The 19,445-nt window shown below is 36.7% G+C and overlaps 1 protein-coding gene across 1 annotated transcript in view; it reads right to left on the bottom strand.

The window, feature by feature from the left end:
- The window catches only part of nonC (serine/threonine-protein kinase Smg1), a 1,411,261-nt gene that overhangs the window by 216,827 nt on the left and 1,174,989 nt on the right, over nt 1-19,445 (bottom strand). The window contains exons 66-67 of the mRNA XM_090378365.1: nt 17,960-18,136; nt 7,772-7,896 (exon numbers count right to left, since the gene is read on the bottom strand). Of these exons, the coding sequence (XP_090234491.1) occupies nt 7,772-7,896; nt 17,960-18,136 (302 nt within the window). The remainder of the gene's footprint in view (nt 1-7,771; nt 7,897-17,959; nt 18,137-19,445) is intronic.

Consider the following 19,445-nt stretch of genomic DNA (forward strand, 5'->3'; position numbering starts at 1 on the left):
TAAGCTTGCTTTCTTGCATCAAATGCTCTACTAATGCTAATGTGGCGTCACACAAATATAAGGAATACAGAACTGGAATTTGGGGAGTACAATGTGTACAGCAAGGATAGACAGGATAGGAAGGAAGGAGGGGGTTATGTTATTAGTTAAGAAACACTAAAATCCAAGGAAGTGAAGCCAGTCGACACTGCTGGACAGTGCAGTGTCAAGTCAGTTTGGTGGGACGTAAGCAGTGGAAGATCAAAATTGAGAGTAGGAGTGTGTTATAGGCCTAATGATTCTGATGAGCATAATAAGAAACTGTACAGGGAAATAGAGTGGGCCTGTAAATCTGAGAGTCTTATAATGGGGGATTTTAATTTCCCAGATATTGACTGGAATTTGTGGGTTGGTCACACACACACACTAGCAAAGCTTATGTGAATTTATTGGATGATTGTTTTCTTCATCAGCATATTCCAGAGGCAACTACAGAGAGTAATGCTCTTTATCTCTTTATCAGTAGTGATTATTCATGCATTAAGAATCTGCAGATAACGGAACCACTAGGTGGCAGTGATCACAGTGTGCTGAAGTGAGATTTATCAAAGTAGTGGTAGTGGCATGTGATGCAAGAAAGCAAGTGTATGAGCTTATGCAGCATCAGCCAAAAAAAAAAAAAAAACCACACCATTCCCTCCAAATGCCTGTCCAATTCCTCCTTAATTTTATGTAACCTATCAACTTCCACAACGACAGATGGCAGTTTGTTCCAGCAATTAACCACCCGCTCGCTAAAGGCAAATTTCTGTCTTTTCTACATTCTACATGTCTTTTCTTAATTAGAATTTATGTCCCCTTAGGTTCGTAATCTAAACAAGTGGAAGAATCCCATCAGAATTCAGCATGCTCAACCCATTCAAGGCTTTATACATCTCAATCAGATCACCGTGCAGGAGTCTAGTCTCCAGCCATTGCAATTTGCAGAACTTAAGCCTCTCTTCATTCCCCTCACCAATCTTGTTGTCCTTCTCTGTACACACTCAAGCAAATCTACATCCTTCCTAAAATGAGGCCTCCAGACCTGTACGCAGTACTCAAGGTGTGGCCTGACCATTGCCTTATACAGAGGGACAATCACCTCCTTTTCCTTGCTAGCAAAATTCCTATATAGCATTGACAAAACCCCATGACCTGCCCTGGCAGCCTGTCTGCATTGCTCAGAAAACTTCATATCTGACTGCACAATTACTCGCAGGTCTTTTTTCATTTTCTACCACCTTAAGTGTAGTACTACACAGTTGGTATGTTTCTCTGGGGTTACGTCTACCCATAGGCAGTACTTTGCATTTGTCAAGGTTAAACTTTAGTTGCCACTTCTTAGCCCATCTGCCCAAATTATCTAGATCCTGTTGAAGTAGCACACTGCCATTACTGTCATTAACAACCCTGTCAACCTTTGTATTATCTGCAAACTTCGACACTAAGCCTGATATATCTTCATCAATATCATTGATAAATATACAAAACAACAGAGAACCCAACACCGAACCCTGTGGGACTCCACTAATAACATTAGTCCACGAAGAGCAGCACCCATTAATTACCACCCTCTGTCTTCTCCCACTCAACCATCCTTTTATCTATTGTAGCAACTTACCCTTGAGCTGACCGGGCTAGCCAGGTAGGTAAAGTGCATGCCTGGCAACCCATAGGTCGCGGGTTCGATTTCCGCCTCGGGCTTGGATCACAGTAAAATGCAAAAACTTTGGGAGGTGCATTATGGCCATAGAAGCTGATGCGCCAACAACTAACAAGAAAAAAAAAAAAAAAAAAACTTACCCTTAATACCATTCTGCCCCAATTTGTACAATAGTCTTCCATGCACGACAGTGCCAAAAGCTTTCCTGAAATCCAAATATATGATATCAAAATTATTTTTTGCATCCAGTTCCTTTGTAACCACATCATGTAGGATATTAAATGTGCAGGGGTTTGTTAGTTTGTTTTTTAGAGGCTGCAGAGGTGTTGCTATTTTAGTAAAATCTAGAGTATAATGTGGATACAGAATGGTGTGTCTTCTTTGGGAAAGACACATTGTTCTGTATACACATTATCTTTGGAATATATTCTAGTGGTTCATCTTGATCAACTGAATCAATTAGTATCTTGATCAAATGCATTAAGGGCTTATGCCTCAAGCTGCGAAAGAGTTAAGACTATGTATATATCTTAGTGCACTTGCATCATTTATACACAGCCAATTATATATCGAAGAAGGGCCAAATACCCTTAAACCGTGCCGTCTGGGTGGTGGTATCCACTGAGAATAAGTAACAACAGTCTTCTCCTTCAGGTGAAGCGTTACTTATTCAAAGTAGTGCAATGCCATGGCAACTCGTCATGAAGGTATTTACAATATGAGATGTAACTTAAATGATGCCGCTATTGCAAATTTGCTAATCAATAATTGGCTGTGTATAAATGATGCAAGTGCACTAAGATATACATAGCATCTTGATCAGTTATTAATGTTCATCTGTGTAGAAGGAGTTTTCTTTGTTTTAACAGAATTTTAGTTCCTTCTATTTTTGTACTTTTTGAGATGTAGAAGAATGAGTATATGGAAATGGGTTTTAGAAGTTGTTAACCTAATCAGCATCCCTTGTGAATCTGTTAACAAAACTTTTGCTCACTCAGCAAGTGACATTTTCAGCAGAATTGTTGTCTCAGCCTGTGTTGCTATTGTTTGATGTTTTTGGGTAACAGATAAGTAGCTATACTTTGTCATACCTAGAAGTTGTTTTCTTGCCTCCTGGTAGGTAACTTTGTTCTCCATTTTCTTTTCTAATTTTGACAAGTCACAAGCATTTAAATACACTAGATGTGACAGCCTTTATAACTTGCAAAACACAGTGATTGAGTAGTATAATCTTGCTCTTTCAACCCACAGTTAGGGCATACCGAATCATCCCTACATGTTGCTCTGGCCAAATGTTTGATACTTATATAACATTGTATGAGGTTTGGTATATATACCAAATTCTACTAATTCTTTTTGATACATTTACGAAGTCCCAGTTTGCTGTAACTCTTTAGAGGTATTTAACATCGCATAGAGAGTGAAAGGCACCTCCGTAGCCGAGTGGGCAGGAGCGGGAGTGCGGTAGCACACGCTCTTTGAGTAGACCGGGGTTCAAGCCCCTGACTGCTGAATATGGTCGATCTGCCAACCCGCACTGGACCAGCGTGGCAGATTATGGTCCATTTTCCTTCAGCATGAATTGTTGAGGAGGCTTCCATCCTGCAGTGGGTTGATAATGGCTGCACTTTACTTTACTTTTTTTTTTTAGAGAGTGAATTTGATAAAGATGTCATGGAAGGATAACATTTAAGCAGGGCATCTGTGCGTCTCTGAGTTGATGTCTCCATGAGAAGGTCTTGTGATCAAAGCATCTTTACATTCTTATGTGAGATCTTGTATTTGCATTTTACTTCTCATTCTTTTGGGATTTGAAGTGTCATGACCATTTTGAGTATCATGATATAATGAGCTGTGGGCACCAACAGTGGAAAGTTTCACAGATCAATTTGGCTCCTTTTAGACAAGGGGGGGGGGAGAATGGTTCTTCTGCCCATGTTTTTGCTCTGCCATGGGGAAGCAGGAGCAGTGCCTGGTGTAACCAAGTGAAGGTTAGTGAGCATTAGCAATCAAACTATGAATAAATTAAAGAGAGGTAGCTTTTCTTTCTTGCTCTCTTCAAATACTTTTGAAATAAGAGCTGCTATCAAATAAGGAGATTTATAAATTATAGGAACGTAAAACAATGAAACTGCTTTGGAAAATCACACTGGAAGCTCAGAGAAATTGCTCAGTTACAAATTGCGTGGCGCCAGGGGAATCCATTTATTATTTGTGTTTCCAACTAATTGTAAACACAATTTATAATTGCTGGCAGCACAAAAAAAAGCTTTGAAACTTTGAGAAGGAGATTGCACCTATTAACCTCAGTTAGCATTAGTAGAGGTATTTGATGTAAGAAAGCAAGCTTATGCAGCATCAGGCCAAAAAAAAAAAAAAAAAAAAAAAACAAATAAATAAATAAATAAAAAATAACCACTTCCACTTCACCCCTCTGTTCGTTCGAAATACCTGTCCAGCTGAGCCTTAAACTTATTTAGGCTATCAACTTCCACGACAAGGGATGGAAGTCTATTCCAGCAACCAACCACCCGCTGGCTAAAGGCAAATTTCCTCACGTCTATCCTACATCTGTCTTTCCTCAATTTGAATTTATGCCCTTTCAGGTGATTATTCTGAGCAAGAGGAAGAATCCCATCAATACTGAGCATGCTCAAACCATTCAAGGTTTATACACCTCTATCAGATCACCTCGCCGGTGCTTAGTCTCCAGGCATTGTAATTTGCAAAACGTAAGCCTTTCTTCATAAGAGCACCCCTTTGTTCCATTCACTAATCTTGTTGCCCTTCTCTGTACTCGTTCCAGCATCTCTACATCCTTCTTGAAATGAGGCCTCCAGACCTGTATACATTACTCTAGGTGTGGTCTGACCATTGCTTTATACAAGGGAACAATCACATCCTTATCCCTGCTAGAAAACTTCCTATATATCATCGACAATACACCATGAGCTATTCTTGCAGCCCGTCTGCAATGCTCAGAAAACTTCATATCTGCCTGCACAACCACCCCCAGGTCCCTTTCATTCTCTACCACTGCCAGTGTAGTACCACAGAGTTGATACGTTGCTCTAGGGTTGCTGTTTCCCATATGTAGTACTTTACATTTGTCAATGTTAAACTTAATTCGCCACCTCTCAGCCCATCTGCTCAACCTTTCCAGATCCAGTTGCAGTAGCACAGTGTCAGTAGTGTCCTTGACAACCTTCGTATCATCTGCAAACTTGGACATTAAGCTTGATATACCATCATCAATATCATTTATAAATACAGAAAACAATAATGGACCCAATACTTAACCCTGAAGGACTCCACTAATAACATTAGTCCACGATGAGCAGTGTCCATTGATTACCACTCTCTGTCTTCTCCCCCTCAACCACCCCTTTATCCATAGCAGCAATTTGCCTCCAATGCCACACTGCTCCAATTTGTGCAGCAGTATCAAAAGCCTTTCTAAGATCCAAGTATATAATATCAAAGTTATTCCCTGCATCCAGTTCTTTTCTGACTGAATCATAGTATCCAATCAAATTGGTCAGGCAAGACTTCCCCTTAACAAAACCATGCTGTGTCTGAGCTATAACTGAAGTCTTGTCTAGATGATTCTGCAGTGCTTCTTTAACCAGTGCCTCCATTAATTTTCCAGGAACAGAAGTTAAACTAACAGGTCTATAATTACTTGTGTTGCCCTTTGATCCTCCTTTGTGAATTGGGGTCACATTTGCACATCTCCAGTCCATGGGTACTTCCCCTGAGTCCAAGGAAGCTCTCATAACTATGGCTAAGGGTTTGCTTACTTCCTTTGCTGCTTCCCTTAATATAACTGGATAGATCCCATCCACCCCAGGTGCCTTTCTTGTATTTATCTTCAACAATTTCTCCTCCACTTTACTCTCAGTTATTACAAGATTCTCTAGCTTACTGCCAGAGATGAATACACCTCTGGCATTCCCCTCGCTGAATAACTCCTCATGTGTGAATCTCGATGCAAAATATTCATTCAGTTTGTTAGCTAACCTGAGCAGGATCATCAACAGTTGACCCATCGATATCAAGTGGACCAATCTGATTCATCCCCTTCCTTCTAGAGTTTACATAAGTAAAGAACTCTTTGCTGTTTTTCTTTGCATCCCTTGCCAAAGATTTCTCGTAATCTGCCTTCGCCTGCCTAACCTCCTTTGTAACTTGGTTACAGATCAACTTGTATCTATCATAGGCTTCTGTGTCACGTGTTAATTTGTATGTATCCCATGCATTTTTCTTCTCTGCCATATGTCTCATTAGTTCATCTGACATCCACTTAGGCTTAAACCTTGAACAATATTTCTTAGTTGGTATGTAAAGCCTAGTAGCTTCCAAGATAAGTTCTTTGAATGCTTCCAATTTTGAATTTGCTGTTGGTAACATCATCAGTTGGTCCCACTGTATAGAATTTAAATACTGTCTCAGTCCATCGTAGTCGCCTTTACGAAAGCAATAACCCTTCCCTTTACCCCCAATGGTAGTTACCTCTTTGAGTAAATCCCACTTCAGCACACTGTGATCACTGCCACCTAGTGGTTCATTTACCTGCAGATTCTTAATGCAAGAAGAATCACTACTGATAATCAAATCAAAAGTATTACTGCCTCTAGTTGCCTCCTGAACATGCTGATGTAGAAAACAATCATCCAATAAATTCACCAAAGCCTTGCTAGTGTGTGAGTGACCAGCCCCCAAATTCCAGTCAATATCTGGGAAATTAAAATCCCCCATTATAAGACTCTCTGATTTACTGGCCCACTCTATTTCCCCATACAGTTTCTTATTATACTCATCAGAGTCATTAGGCCTACAGCACACTCCTACTTTCAATTTTGATCTCCCAATGCTCATGTCACACCAAACTGACTCGACACTGCATTGTCCAGCAATGTCGACTGGCTTCACTTCCTTGGATTTTATGTGTTTCTTAACTAATAGCATAACCCCTCCTGCCTTCCTATTCTGTCTATCCTTTCTGTAGACATTGTACTCCCAAAATTCCAGTTCTGCATTCCTTATATCTGTGTGACACCACGTCTCTGAAATCCCCACAATATCTGCCTTTGATGTTTTGAGCAATACCTCAAATTCATCAAATTTATTTACTAAACTCCTAGCATTGGTGTACACGCAAGTATACATGCACCTGTTCTTTTTCTTAGCTACCCTAACACAACCTATGTGCTTATTGGTACCCCAATGATTCCCAGCAGTCTTTGAAATATCCTGCATCTTATTTTCCAGGCTGCGGCTCATTCCAATAGAAGCAGTGCAAGAATCACTTTCACTTCTGCCAGTGGCTACTGTTAATCTATTAGTCCTTGTATCCCCCTAATCTAGCAGTTTTCCGACCCACCTAACACTGCCTCGATAGCATCAGCAAACATTCTTGCACCATTTCTATTTAAGTGTATCCCATCCCTGTAGAAGCAGTCTCTCAGCTTTTGTGTTTACAAAAGCTGAAAATGAAGAATCCTAAGGAATTCAGTGAGATAAGATAATAAAATCTAATCAAGTAATTGTTAAACAGATGTAGAGGATATTATTATGCTAAAAACAATTAATGGTGAGTTTCTCAAAATTTCAATCAGATGCTGAGCAATAAAGTTAAAAGGAAAAAACACACAAAAAAAACACATTAATATTTAAAAGTGCTTATATATAAAATTTTCATTTTTGCCAAGTTTCACAGTTCTACAAAAAAAAAAAAAAAAAAAAAAAAAACACTCCATATAGTCTGCTGTTATTGGAAACAACTTGAACCCCATATAGGGAGCTCACTTATAAAATGGTTAGAATGTAACTATGAAAAATAATATCAGCATTGATCTTGAGGAGAAATTAAACTAAAGATCTTATAACATTTTTATGTTTAGTTAAAAGATTTTAACAGAAAAAAAGCAAAGAAAAACAAAACTAATTAATATTAGAACTAAACTTCTAAATTCACTCTGATTTAAAAAAAAACAAAAAAACGTGGTGGTGGAAGGAAAAGGGGGAGAGAATAGTGAAAAAAAAAAAAGAGATGGTGAGAACAGAAAAGAAAAGGAAAACTACACCCACCGATTAATTAAAGAGAGAAATGTACTATCTGAAGACAGTGCTTCCGATGTTCGAGTTCTTAAAGCTTCAAAGTGCAATACAGCATTGCAAACATTCATCAACTCTCTGCATAGTTGGTTCACCTTCTGCAAGATGAAAATAATAATAATTAAAAAAAAAAAAAATATATATATATATATATACACACACTAAGTGATCACTGAATTATGACTACCTACCTAATCCTTCGTAGGTCCTCCTTTTGCCCTCAGTACAGCAGCTATCCACCGTGGTATTGATGCAACAAGATGTTGGAAGTGTTCCGGAGGTATGGCCAAACAAGCTGTGTGTAATGCAGTCAGCAATGCAGGTATGGAGGTGATTGGTATATCCAGATGCCTGATATGCCTTTCCTTAGTGTCCCACATTCACAAGTGCTCTATGGGATTGATATTGGTAGAGTTCAGAGGTCAATCGATATGCTGAAAATCAGAACTGTGTTCCTCAAACCATTCCTGCTAAACAAGTGCCCAATGGCTCGGTGCATTGTCATCTTGGAAGACACCATCGCCATTCGGGAAAAGGTGTAACATAGCAGGGTGTACACAGTCAGCAAGCAGTCAATGATAGCGGAGACCACTGATATGTTGTTCCACAGGCAACAGGGGTCCAAGTTTCTGCCAGTGGAACATGCCCCACACCATACAACCACGTCCGCCAGCCTGCACTTTTGATACCATGCATGATGGATGAAGAGCCTCATGTTGTTGATGCCAAATCCGTACATGACCATCCACGGTGTGGAGTAAATAACGTGACTCATCCCACCAGCACACCTTCTTCCAGTCTTCTAACGTCCCAACTTGCATGCTCTTTGCATCAGGCAAGTCTTTTATGCCGATGAAAAATGTTCAGGGATATTGTTCTGGGTTGGCCCATGTTGTATTGGGTAGTCAACTCTTTAACAGTGCTAAGCCTGTTCGCCTGTACGAGTCGCTGGACCTGGTGCTCACCTCTAACATCAACCTTTCGCTGACCTTTGCACTTTTACTGTTGGGTTGTTGTTTGACCATTTTGATGCCAGTCCTGGTACACTTTAACTATGGCGGATCTCGAACACACCACCAGTTCACCTGTTTGGGAAATAGAGGCAACAGCTCGTCGAGCACCCACAATCTGTCCTTTATGAAGGTCCGATAAATCCTTCCTTTTACCCATCATGCTCGGAATTTTACTACTTGCTGAATCACTGACACCTTATCTATGCTACATAGGTCGACTAACTCTGCACTCTCTTACCTCATGTGGTTAACGGGTCCCATTCAGTTTTCATAGGGGGTGGTCATAATTCAGTGATCACTCAGTATATATATATGCACATGAAATTTGATATTATGTACAAATTTAGATGAATCCATATTGTGGCAGAGGACTGGAAATTATTTGATATCAGATGAAATGTTCAGTTGCAATACAGATGGATTTAAGCCTACAAGATGCTGATAATTGAACAATTCATCTGACCTCACATAATATGATTAATCTAAATTATCTAGATTAACCTGACCCCATAATATGCATTAATCTAAATTTACACATGAAGAGACAAATATTTTACTCAAGAATAAAAAGCAATTCAAATGCTAAAGAATCTATCTGATACAAAGTAGAATCAGAGTAATTAGTAGTTCTGCTAAAAGTTTTAAGATTTTTTAGAATAAAATGATATGGGGAAAACTGACTTAAAATTCATATGAAATTTGCAAAGAGCAATAATAAATTAAGTAACAAAAAGTTTTCTCATTTTATTCTTGACTGGTCGGCTTTTGTATTCCTTCTTATTAGCCAGTGAACTCAAATCAACATCATCCATAATATTTTACTATTTTCAAAATATTTACATTTATTTAAAACAAATTAAGTACAAAAAAAACCCCAAACAATATTGCTAATTTTTTTTATTTTAATATAGCAAAAGCTATATGGTCTATCACATAAAAAAAATATAATAATAAATTGAGGATTGCTTTATCCTTCTATGTATTTTAAAGCCAGCAGGATTTTAACTATCACTATTAAATGGTATGGTCCTGATAATCAAAACAGAATAAGCCTCTTTTATTACAAGTCAACATGAGAAGCACTACCTTTACATAAAACACTGAAAAGATATTATCATTTGTTTAGAATACAATGTTATTAGATTGTTTCAGAATTACTAGTGTATAAAAAGATAATTCTTTTTTACAAAACAGGCAAAAAAAAGAGGAACATTTTTTCAAAGAGCAGGAGGCAAACAGGGGAACTGCATGAGGTTTTTTTTTTTTTTTTTTTTAAGTCCATGTATATGATGTGTATGTTGTCAACAAATTATACACATCATATTAAAATAAAATGGGGGGGGGGGGGGCTTACCATTCAGTATGCTTTCAAACGTGAGCCTTAGGAGTTTTCTGCTTGTGGATTTTTGTTTGGATGTTCAGTTAGACCAACTGATTACCACTGCTTCAAGAAAGGTAATGTTACAGACTTTGCCTCTTCAGATATGTTGGGCAAGTTTAGCTTATACTTGTAACTATGACATTGTTAAATGCAACAAGATAAAATCCAAACTCAGTTTATTTTTATTTTTTTTATTCTCTCATGTTAATAACTATGAGAAATTGCTAAAATGCCAAGCTTGGCTTGGGATAGCTTGTTGTATTTCAAGCTTTCTTGTGTACTTGTCAATCAGCTTCCCAAACAAGAATATAAAAGAAGAACCGGCAGAACTGATATTACAAAATATTCATTTCTTCATCTTCAATTATTGTGAGAAATGGCAGTTGGGGTTTAATATTGAAAAATGCAAGGTACTCCATATGGGTTGCAGTAATCCCAGATAACATTCCAACTGTGTGGTATGGCATTCATGGTAGTGGAAAATGAAAATAAAAAGCGAAGAATGAAAAAAATGGGGTTATTGTGCAGTCAGATATGAAGTTTTGTGAGCAGTGCAGACAGGCTGCCAGGAAAGCTCATGGAATTTTCTCAACAATATACAGGAACTTTGCTAGTAGATATAAGGAGGTGATTTTCCCATTGTACAAGGCAATGGTTAGGCTGCATCTTGAGTACTGCACACAGCTCTGAAGGCCTCACCAAGAAAGGCTTCAGTTTTGTAAATTTCTTAAGTTCTGTAAAATTCAGAATGCAACAGCAAAGATAATGATTTATTATCTAAGTGTTGGAGCATTATGTAAAATATTCTGTCAGGGCCAGCAGCACTGTTCTTTGAAGTAGATATGGCTTCTTGAAATTTATGCAATTTGGTTGATTGTAGGGTAAAGAAGAAGAAGTTCTGAAGTTCAGTTGGGACTTTTCTTGAATGATGGATCATACACAGTGGAGGCAGATAACAGGGGTTATAGTGTCCCTAGGGCATTCACAATCTCTGTAGAGCTAGAAAACTCCTGCCCATTTCAGATGAAAAGTGAAGAGAATAATGGAGGAAATTCGCCATTTAGTTGCTTTATTTTCATACATATTACTCTTACATCAGTAGTTCGTTAACAGAGCTTGCAAAATCGAATTCAGAAAAAATCTTGAAAAATCAAAATCGAATTTTAACCTCCTTCCTCATGTTGCAGGCCTTGGCTTTAAATCTCTCAAAACTTATAAGATTAGTGGTGGCAAAGTGCTTGCAGAATAAATTCCATGCTCATTTTTTTTAATTTTTGTTTCAATCTTACAGCCTTCATTCCATGAATAATTTATAGTTCATGGTTGCTTTATTGTGAATGTGGGATGACATTACACGCAGCTGCAATTATTTTTTTTGTAATGTGATTGGTGACTGTGTCAATGGTACAAAATTTGGTATTCTGAAGTACACATCTTAGTATTCAATCAAATTGGTCAGACAAGAATTCCCCTTAACAAACCCATGCTGTGTCTAAACTATTACTGCAGTCTTGTCTAGGTGATCCTGCATCACTTCTTTAAACAGGGACTCCATTATTTTCCCCGGAACAGAAGTTAAACTAACAGGTCTATAATTATTTGTGTCACCCTTTGAACCTTCTTTATAAATTGGGGATACATTTGCACATCTCCAGTCCATGGGGACCTCCCCTGAATCTAAGGATGCTCTCATAATTATGGCTAAGGGTTTGCTTACATTCCTCGCTGCCTTCTTCAATATAACTGGATAGATTTCATCTGCCACAGGAGCCTTTTTTTATGTTTAACCTCGACAATTTCTCCTCCACTTTGCTCTCCGTCATTACAATATCATTTAGCTCCCTTTTAGAATTTAACAAACTTCTGTCCTCCCTTCCTTACAGAATTCCTCATGTGTGAATGTAGGTGCAAAATACTCATTCAGTTTGTCAGCTACTTGAGCAGGATCATCAACAGTAGAACCACCAACATCATGTGGACCAATCTGGTTCATCCTCTTCCTTCTAGACTTTACATAAGTAAAGAAGTCTTTGTTGTTTTTCTTTGTATCTTTTGCTAAATATTTCACATAATCTGCCTTTTCTTGCCTAACCTCCTTTGTGACTTGATTGCAGACTAGCTTATATCTACCATCGGTTTTGTGTCGCTTGATAATTTATATGCATCCCATGCATTTTTCTTCTCTGCCACGAGTCTCATTAGTATAGATGCTATCCATTTGGACCTAAACCTAAAACAGTATTTCTTAGTTGGAACAAAAAGCCTAGTAGCTTCCAAGATTACTTCCTTGACTGTTTCCCATATTTTTGTCATGCAGAAATGGCAATCATCAGTGTGGTAGAATAGTTCTCACAGTACCATAGGAACAACGACAGGCATACTTTTAATTTTCTCAGTTAGCCATATCTCCAGATTTATGGCATAGGCAATACAGCAAATCTGTGGGGTTCCCAGAAAAATAAACAATATGCAAAAGATATGTGATAAACTATACACAAATTCACAATACAACTGTCTTTCTATTACTGAGAGAGAGATGCAAAGGCAGACAGATAAGATTGAACATGTTCAGATCAATGTCACATCTCCCTATATTGTAGTAAGGTATACACATAAAAACCTGTACATGTATAAACTTGGGATGCGATGTGAAATTTTAAGAATTATTTTCGAAATCTATGCGTGAAAATTGACTGCAACGGTTGCTATATTTGTGGAATTAAAATTATGTTGGCCAGGCCTTATTAGTCTCAGAGTCTTATTAGACTTGTGAATTTTAAGATGCACAAGATTTCTCGTGATCGTTTTCTGTGGGATATTATATATCAACAAAGTTCTGGTGGCATTTTAATTTCCTCCTTTACACTTCATTTTTCCTTTTTAAGCATAAGATTTACTCTTAAAAATTGGTGGAAACTAGTGGCAACGGCAAATACCCAAGAAGTAGTGTTCTCCCCAGAAAATTTTTCCAGCTGGGCGGCATTATGAAGCAGCTTTGTGGGGAAGTGTAATACTTTGCATAGTATGTTCAAATTAATATTGATCGAGATCAGTGAGCAGTATCATATGGTACTGTTAGAATCGCTTAAATTTTAACCGGGCAGTCAGTTCAATTCACTGGCCGGTGCATCCATTCGACAGGTCCTGGGGAGAACACTGGGAAGCCTATATTAAGATAAAGGTACATTGATTAATACAGTGGAATAATAACAACATTCAATTTCCAGACATTATAATCACATCTGATGGATCCTTAACAACTATCAAAAATACTGCTTATAAGGAATGTAATAGTCAAAGCACTTATCTAGGCAATTTGGGTATACATTGCTAATTGGGTAAAAATTAGCAATGTATTTTTACTTATTGGGTAAAAAAAAATAATAAAATGATTAACCACCAGTTTATCATTTTGCCTTTATTTTTCTTTACTGTACTTTATTTATTTTTGCAAGCTTAATTTTCATTAAGCTTTGAAAAGCATGTCTTCCATAACAAGGCATTTTCATTTGCTTGTCTACTCCATTTCTCTGAAAATGATCATACCTATCACAATTGCTTGGTTTTTAATATATTCCTATTATCTTAAAGATCTAAGATTTTTAAAAACCAAGATATCTAAGGTCTTTAATATACTTCTGTGTAATTTTCATATAATTTGGTATGTGAAGAGGCCTATTATGTGAAGTTATATTCAGTCAGTCCTCGTATAACATGTGTTTACACGAATTCGAACATACGGGAACGATATCGTATATAACATAAACCGAATTCGCTTATGCACGATTCGCCTTGGTGTTTACAAGAAATGGCAGTCGAACGCGGAATCACCCCAACTGAACGCAACACGATAGGAATGAAGAGAAGATTCTTAAAATGTATTTATGTTTTTTTATATCAGTGAAGGGAAAACACATTTTACCATAATAACGTAAAAACCCACACAATTCCAGCTATCGGTATTATCGTAAATGCAATTAGAGTTTACTACCAGTTTATAACAGATTCTAGAAACACAACTGGAAATTGTTTTTATTGTTTTATGGTAGTAACTCCCAGAAATGTGCTTTACTAAAATGTGAGCTAGTGAGGAGTTCATAGTGTGTCTCTGCCTTTACAGTGTTTTTATTCAGTTGCTACACGTGCGCAGCTTTGTTTATGTGTATCAAGCATGCCTCCTCATTTTGTAATTGTGCTTTATTCCATAAAAATGAGTAAAATACTTAAAAAGTGTGAAAAGGAAGTGTCCTAGTGAAGACACTACAGATTCAGAGAGAAAAAGAAAAGCAATATCGATAAACAGAGGCAGACTGGGTTAAAAATTCTTACCCAGGAAAAATTGTAGTGGCCTCCTACTAGCGTTTATGGCAAAAATCACACCGGCCTCCGGCCACTACAAATTTTCACAGCGTTTCACAATTTCATATTTTTTCTCTATCGACAGAGGTGGACTGGAGAAAAAATATGAAATTGTGAAACGCTTTGAGCGAAATGAAAGACCATGTGATACTGCACATGCCACAGGCCTAAATGAGGCAACACCGAGAATCACAAAGAATGCAGAGAAAATAAAAACAACTTTCATAGCAGGAACAACTCAAAGTGTAATTAAAATCCATTAGATTAAGACACAAAGAACTGGAAGAGATGGAACAGCTGTCATCTGTTTGGATGGAAAATCAACCAAAAAACAAGTTTGCTTATGATAGAAGCAAAAGCATTAGCAATATTTTACTACGTAATAGTCGTAATAAAATATGTAAATATTTCATTACGATTATTTATTGTGTTTGGTAATGTTTTGGTTAAAAATGTGTGTTCAATCTTGGGTGGTCGGCAGCTAACCCTATTTTTCCCACAGGGCCTGTTGTTTATATTGCATGAGAGTTTCTAGGAACACAACTATCGTGCTATACGAGGACTGACTGTATATTTATTTTATTGAGGCTAATATGAGTATAATATTACATAGGATAAGTATGAGATTTTTATAGCTTCATTATGACATTGTATGTGTTCACTTTTTATTGAAAATCAGCAGAGTCATCATACTTTTTTTGGACAGGTATACTATCACTTACAGAACCAGCACTGAAAGACCAAGGAAAATGCCCCCCTGCCCCAATCAACTAGCAGATACTTTCATGACTGTGTTGATAATGCAAGGACATGGACAAGTACCACTAAAACTTAAAATATAGTTGGAATTACATGGATAATATTTTTATTATTTGATCTCCTGGCCCGAAAACCTCCTTTCATAGTATGCGGAGCAGTCTTCATCGAGATATAAAATTATTAAATTAGAAATTGCAGAAAGTGACAGTAAATCCCACTTCTCTGAACCAGGATATTTTTCTATATGGGATCCAGTGAAGTAAATCTCTCATGGTATTTACCACCAGTTTTTTCAGTTTTTTTTAATCCTTTTGTGAGTGAGAAATCATGTTTTGTTTTTCCAGAATTTATGTGAGCTTCTTGTAATAAGTTTTCTGTGGGGAGAAGGGCCTCTGCAGAACAATTTCCTGTGAAATGAAGAAGTTTGTGAAAATGAAAACTTTGCATATAAATGAGTTTATATATTAATTTATTTTTGTTTCAACTTCATTTCCAGTCATTAAAGTAAACATTGCTGTCAAAAATTAACACCAGAATTAAAAAAAATAATAAAATAAACATTTTATTTAAAAAAATTTCAAAAAAAGCTTTAAAAATGTAAAAAATTTATTATTTTATTCATGCATTACTTAATTTCATATATTACTTAGTAATACATTTATTCAGGTTTTACTTATTCAATTTCATCAACTTCTGAAGCTGAATTCCAGATAATTTTGGCTTTTGTAATCCAGTATTGGATAAGGGCTGACAGCAGTAATGTCCTTGTCGGATTTTCAAAGCTATTTTCATGCTGCCATCAATTAAAATCATGCCTACTACTATTAATTGGAAATACAGATAAGAGATCACAGCATGTACTAAAAAATTTCAAGACAACATATCATTTTACATACAAACTTAAAATGATATGTTAATTGAGTAAGCTACAAAAACATAGATCTATACATATGTACTCCCCATAGAGCCCATATTAAAAATAGATAATTTGTTCCTCCTGAAACAGTTAATTAGCAATGACGCAAATTACTTGCAACTCGCAGATAATGAGAAGGCTGGCTGTACTTTTTTTTTTTTTTTTTTTTTTTTTTTTTTGATTACACCACAGCATGGTTTTTGATGTTTGTAAATTAATAGCTGTTTTCGACTCAGTATTTTATGCTGATTTCAGAAAAGTTATTCATTTTTTTTCTATTATGTACCGTTTTTTCACAATTCACTTAAGTAGTATTATTGAATGTATTAAATTAAGAGTAAATGCTGGGAATTTGTAAACTAAATCTTCACATGTTGGCAACACCACCTCCAGTCATTTGTTTCTTGACCTCGCAAACTCCATGCAGCAGTGTTTATCAGTGTGAGCTCAGTTTATTGTTGAGGTTATCATGTAAAACTTGTGCTGAAAAGTGAGTAAAATGTCTCTGTGCAAGTTTTTTGAACAATCCCGACTTTTGTTATATTTGTGAAAGTTATGTAACCTCAAGCAAAGATAATATATTACAAAATTTGTAAAAAAAAAGTGTATTATGCTTATTTTGGGGTGAAACTTGGTGACCAAGATAAACAATGGGCTCCACATAAAGTTTGCCAAACCTATATTTAAGAACTGAGATTGTGGAAAAATGAATTCCCATGATTTGGAAGGAGGCCTAACTAAGCAAAAGTAACAGTCAATGTAGAGGGATAAAATGCAAAGAGTAAGAAGGGTATCATGTATCCTAATATTCCATCTGCTATCACACATGTCCCATATGGAAATAACTGGTCGATTCCATGCCTTCCCTTATATTAGAGAATGTAGCAGCAAAGAGTGCTGAAAGTGATGCTTCTGAAGATGAAACTAAAGTCTGCATGTCTGCATACATTGAGTCCTTTAGGACGTTAAAGTTTGGCCAAAGAGGGGCAGTTTGTTGCCTGGATCAACAAACTAATGGTTCAAAAACCATTAGTACAACCTCAAAACTGTCGTCATTTCACCCTTGAACATCAAACTGGGTTTGATGAAACAGATTGTGATAGGTTTAGCTCAGGAAGGTCCCTGCCTACTAAATTCCCATCGATCACTCAAGAGAAGCTAAACAAGATATTTTTGTTGGACTTCAATTTGCAAACTGATGAGGAACCAGGATTTTGAGGGTATTATGAATAAAAGAGAAAAACAGGCATGGGTTAATTTCAAGTCTGTTGTTGACAAGGATCCAGCCTACAAGAATATAGTTAAAAATATGTTGACAAACTTCAAGAAGGAGAGTTGCAGGGTGAGTGGTTTAACTAGGAAATTAAAGATATGGAGATGCAGTATCAGGGGAGGTGGAATATCAACACGATGGCTGACCATTGCTGGATGCTGAAGAGGGACTATAAAGTAGAAAGATATGCAGGAAAATCAAAGAAACAAACACCTCATTCATCATTGATCAGTTTTTAAAATGAGAGGTGAGTGTTTATTAAAATTTTTACCACCTTGCCTGCCTATTTTTAATGATTTTTTCAATATGCATTTAAATATAAGTCTCGTAAAAGTAGTGATTTTTTAAAAATTTTAATCCTGTAATTTTTGTTTTTTTTAAACAGACTGTAACATAATAAACACAAGATTTTACTGCATGCAAGCTGACATACTATTGGTATTATTGTTAATTCACTTACACTAACACTAGTTGTCTTTTCTGCTATAGCTGTCTCAAATTCTTCCTGCGTAGATGTTAACGAGGGATTTGCACCTGCTGCCCACTTCAATCGTTGCTCAATACTGGCTGTTAAACTAAGATACCGTTCCTGACTTACTGCAACTGCTGTTTCTAAAGATATCAGTGTTTGAACAATCTGAAAGAAAATAAAAGAAGGCTTGATTTAAAAAAAAAATTAATTAATATAATTTTTCCATACGGTCTGAAATTTTGTATGTTCTTAAGATAATATTATTAAGATAATAATAAAAACTTTCTGTAAAATAAAAATAAGCAACTATTTACACTAATAAAATTTTAGGGCAGAACATTCAATGCTACATACAAACTTCACTTTGTATATAGTATTGAGTTATGTATGAAATGAGGCATTCTCTACATCAGGGGTGGGGAACCTCTTGCTCGCGGGCAAAATTTCATCCCAGTCTAATTTGAAACCATCCGCTGCCAAAGTCCTCTAAAATGCCATATGAAAAAATGGCATAAGCCTTAGGGGTAAACAGTCATTTAATATAAGTTGTTTTAAGCACTCCATAAATAAATTTCTGTTAGCTGTGACCGGAGGCAGACTGGGTCAAAAATTCTCATTGGGGAAAACTTGTAGCAGCCTCATACTAGTGTTTATGGCCATATTGTGAGGAAGTGTGTGTGGGGAGGATAACAAATAACTAGAGTAATTATCGATCCTTAATTTTTTAATGAATTTTAAACATAAATCACAATTAATTATTTTATAAAAAAAATAAAATATTTTTTTCATTTATCGAACAATGCTTAACATAAATAAATGGTGACAGCTTCACAATCTTAAAGATAAAGCTTTATTGTGAATTGGAGAATGTTAATCCCTTTAACTGTTAATTCATGGGTGGTACAATTGACACAAATTACGAGCTAAAGGGATAAAAATTCTACAATTCAGTGGTGTCCATAAAACCTATACACCGCCTCTCCAACATACTATACCGAGAAGCCACGCTTGTCATAACCACACCACAGCGGCCACAGTCAAACTACCTTGTATCAATATGTAGGGTAGCCACTAGCCGCAATGGCAACTGGTGGTGTTGCTTTTTATTATTTTTATTAAGCCATATGGTGCAATTAAGCCTGAAGCTTTTGCTGCACCAGTCAAAAGAAAAAAAAAAAAAAAAAATGTATAGTTACCCTGAGAGAGAGAGGAGAGAGGAGAGAGGAGAGAGAGAGAGAGAGAGAGAGAGAGAGAGAGAGAGAGAGAGAGAGAGAGAGAGAGAGAGAGAGAGAACAAGAGTCAGAAATAGAAAGAATCACAAGAAAGAGAAGAATGATGATATCCAGCTCAGGACCCTGGGTGTTGTTATTGTTATTTGGTTTTTAGGAGCATTAGCAACTAAGGCCATATTGCTCTGGGAATATGCGGTGGTCATTCCCTGACCTTTCCGCATCCTCCATATTTGGTGGTCACG

This window comes from Mastigoproctus giganteus, chromosome 7 (assembly GCF_048544385.1).
Source record: "Mastigoproctus giganteus isolate SK-2022 chromosome 7, ASM4854438v1, whole genome shotgun sequence".
Taxonomy (NCBI): Eukaryota; Metazoa; Arthropoda; class Arachnida; order Uropygi; family Thelyphonidae; genus Mastigoproctus; species Mastigoproctus giganteus.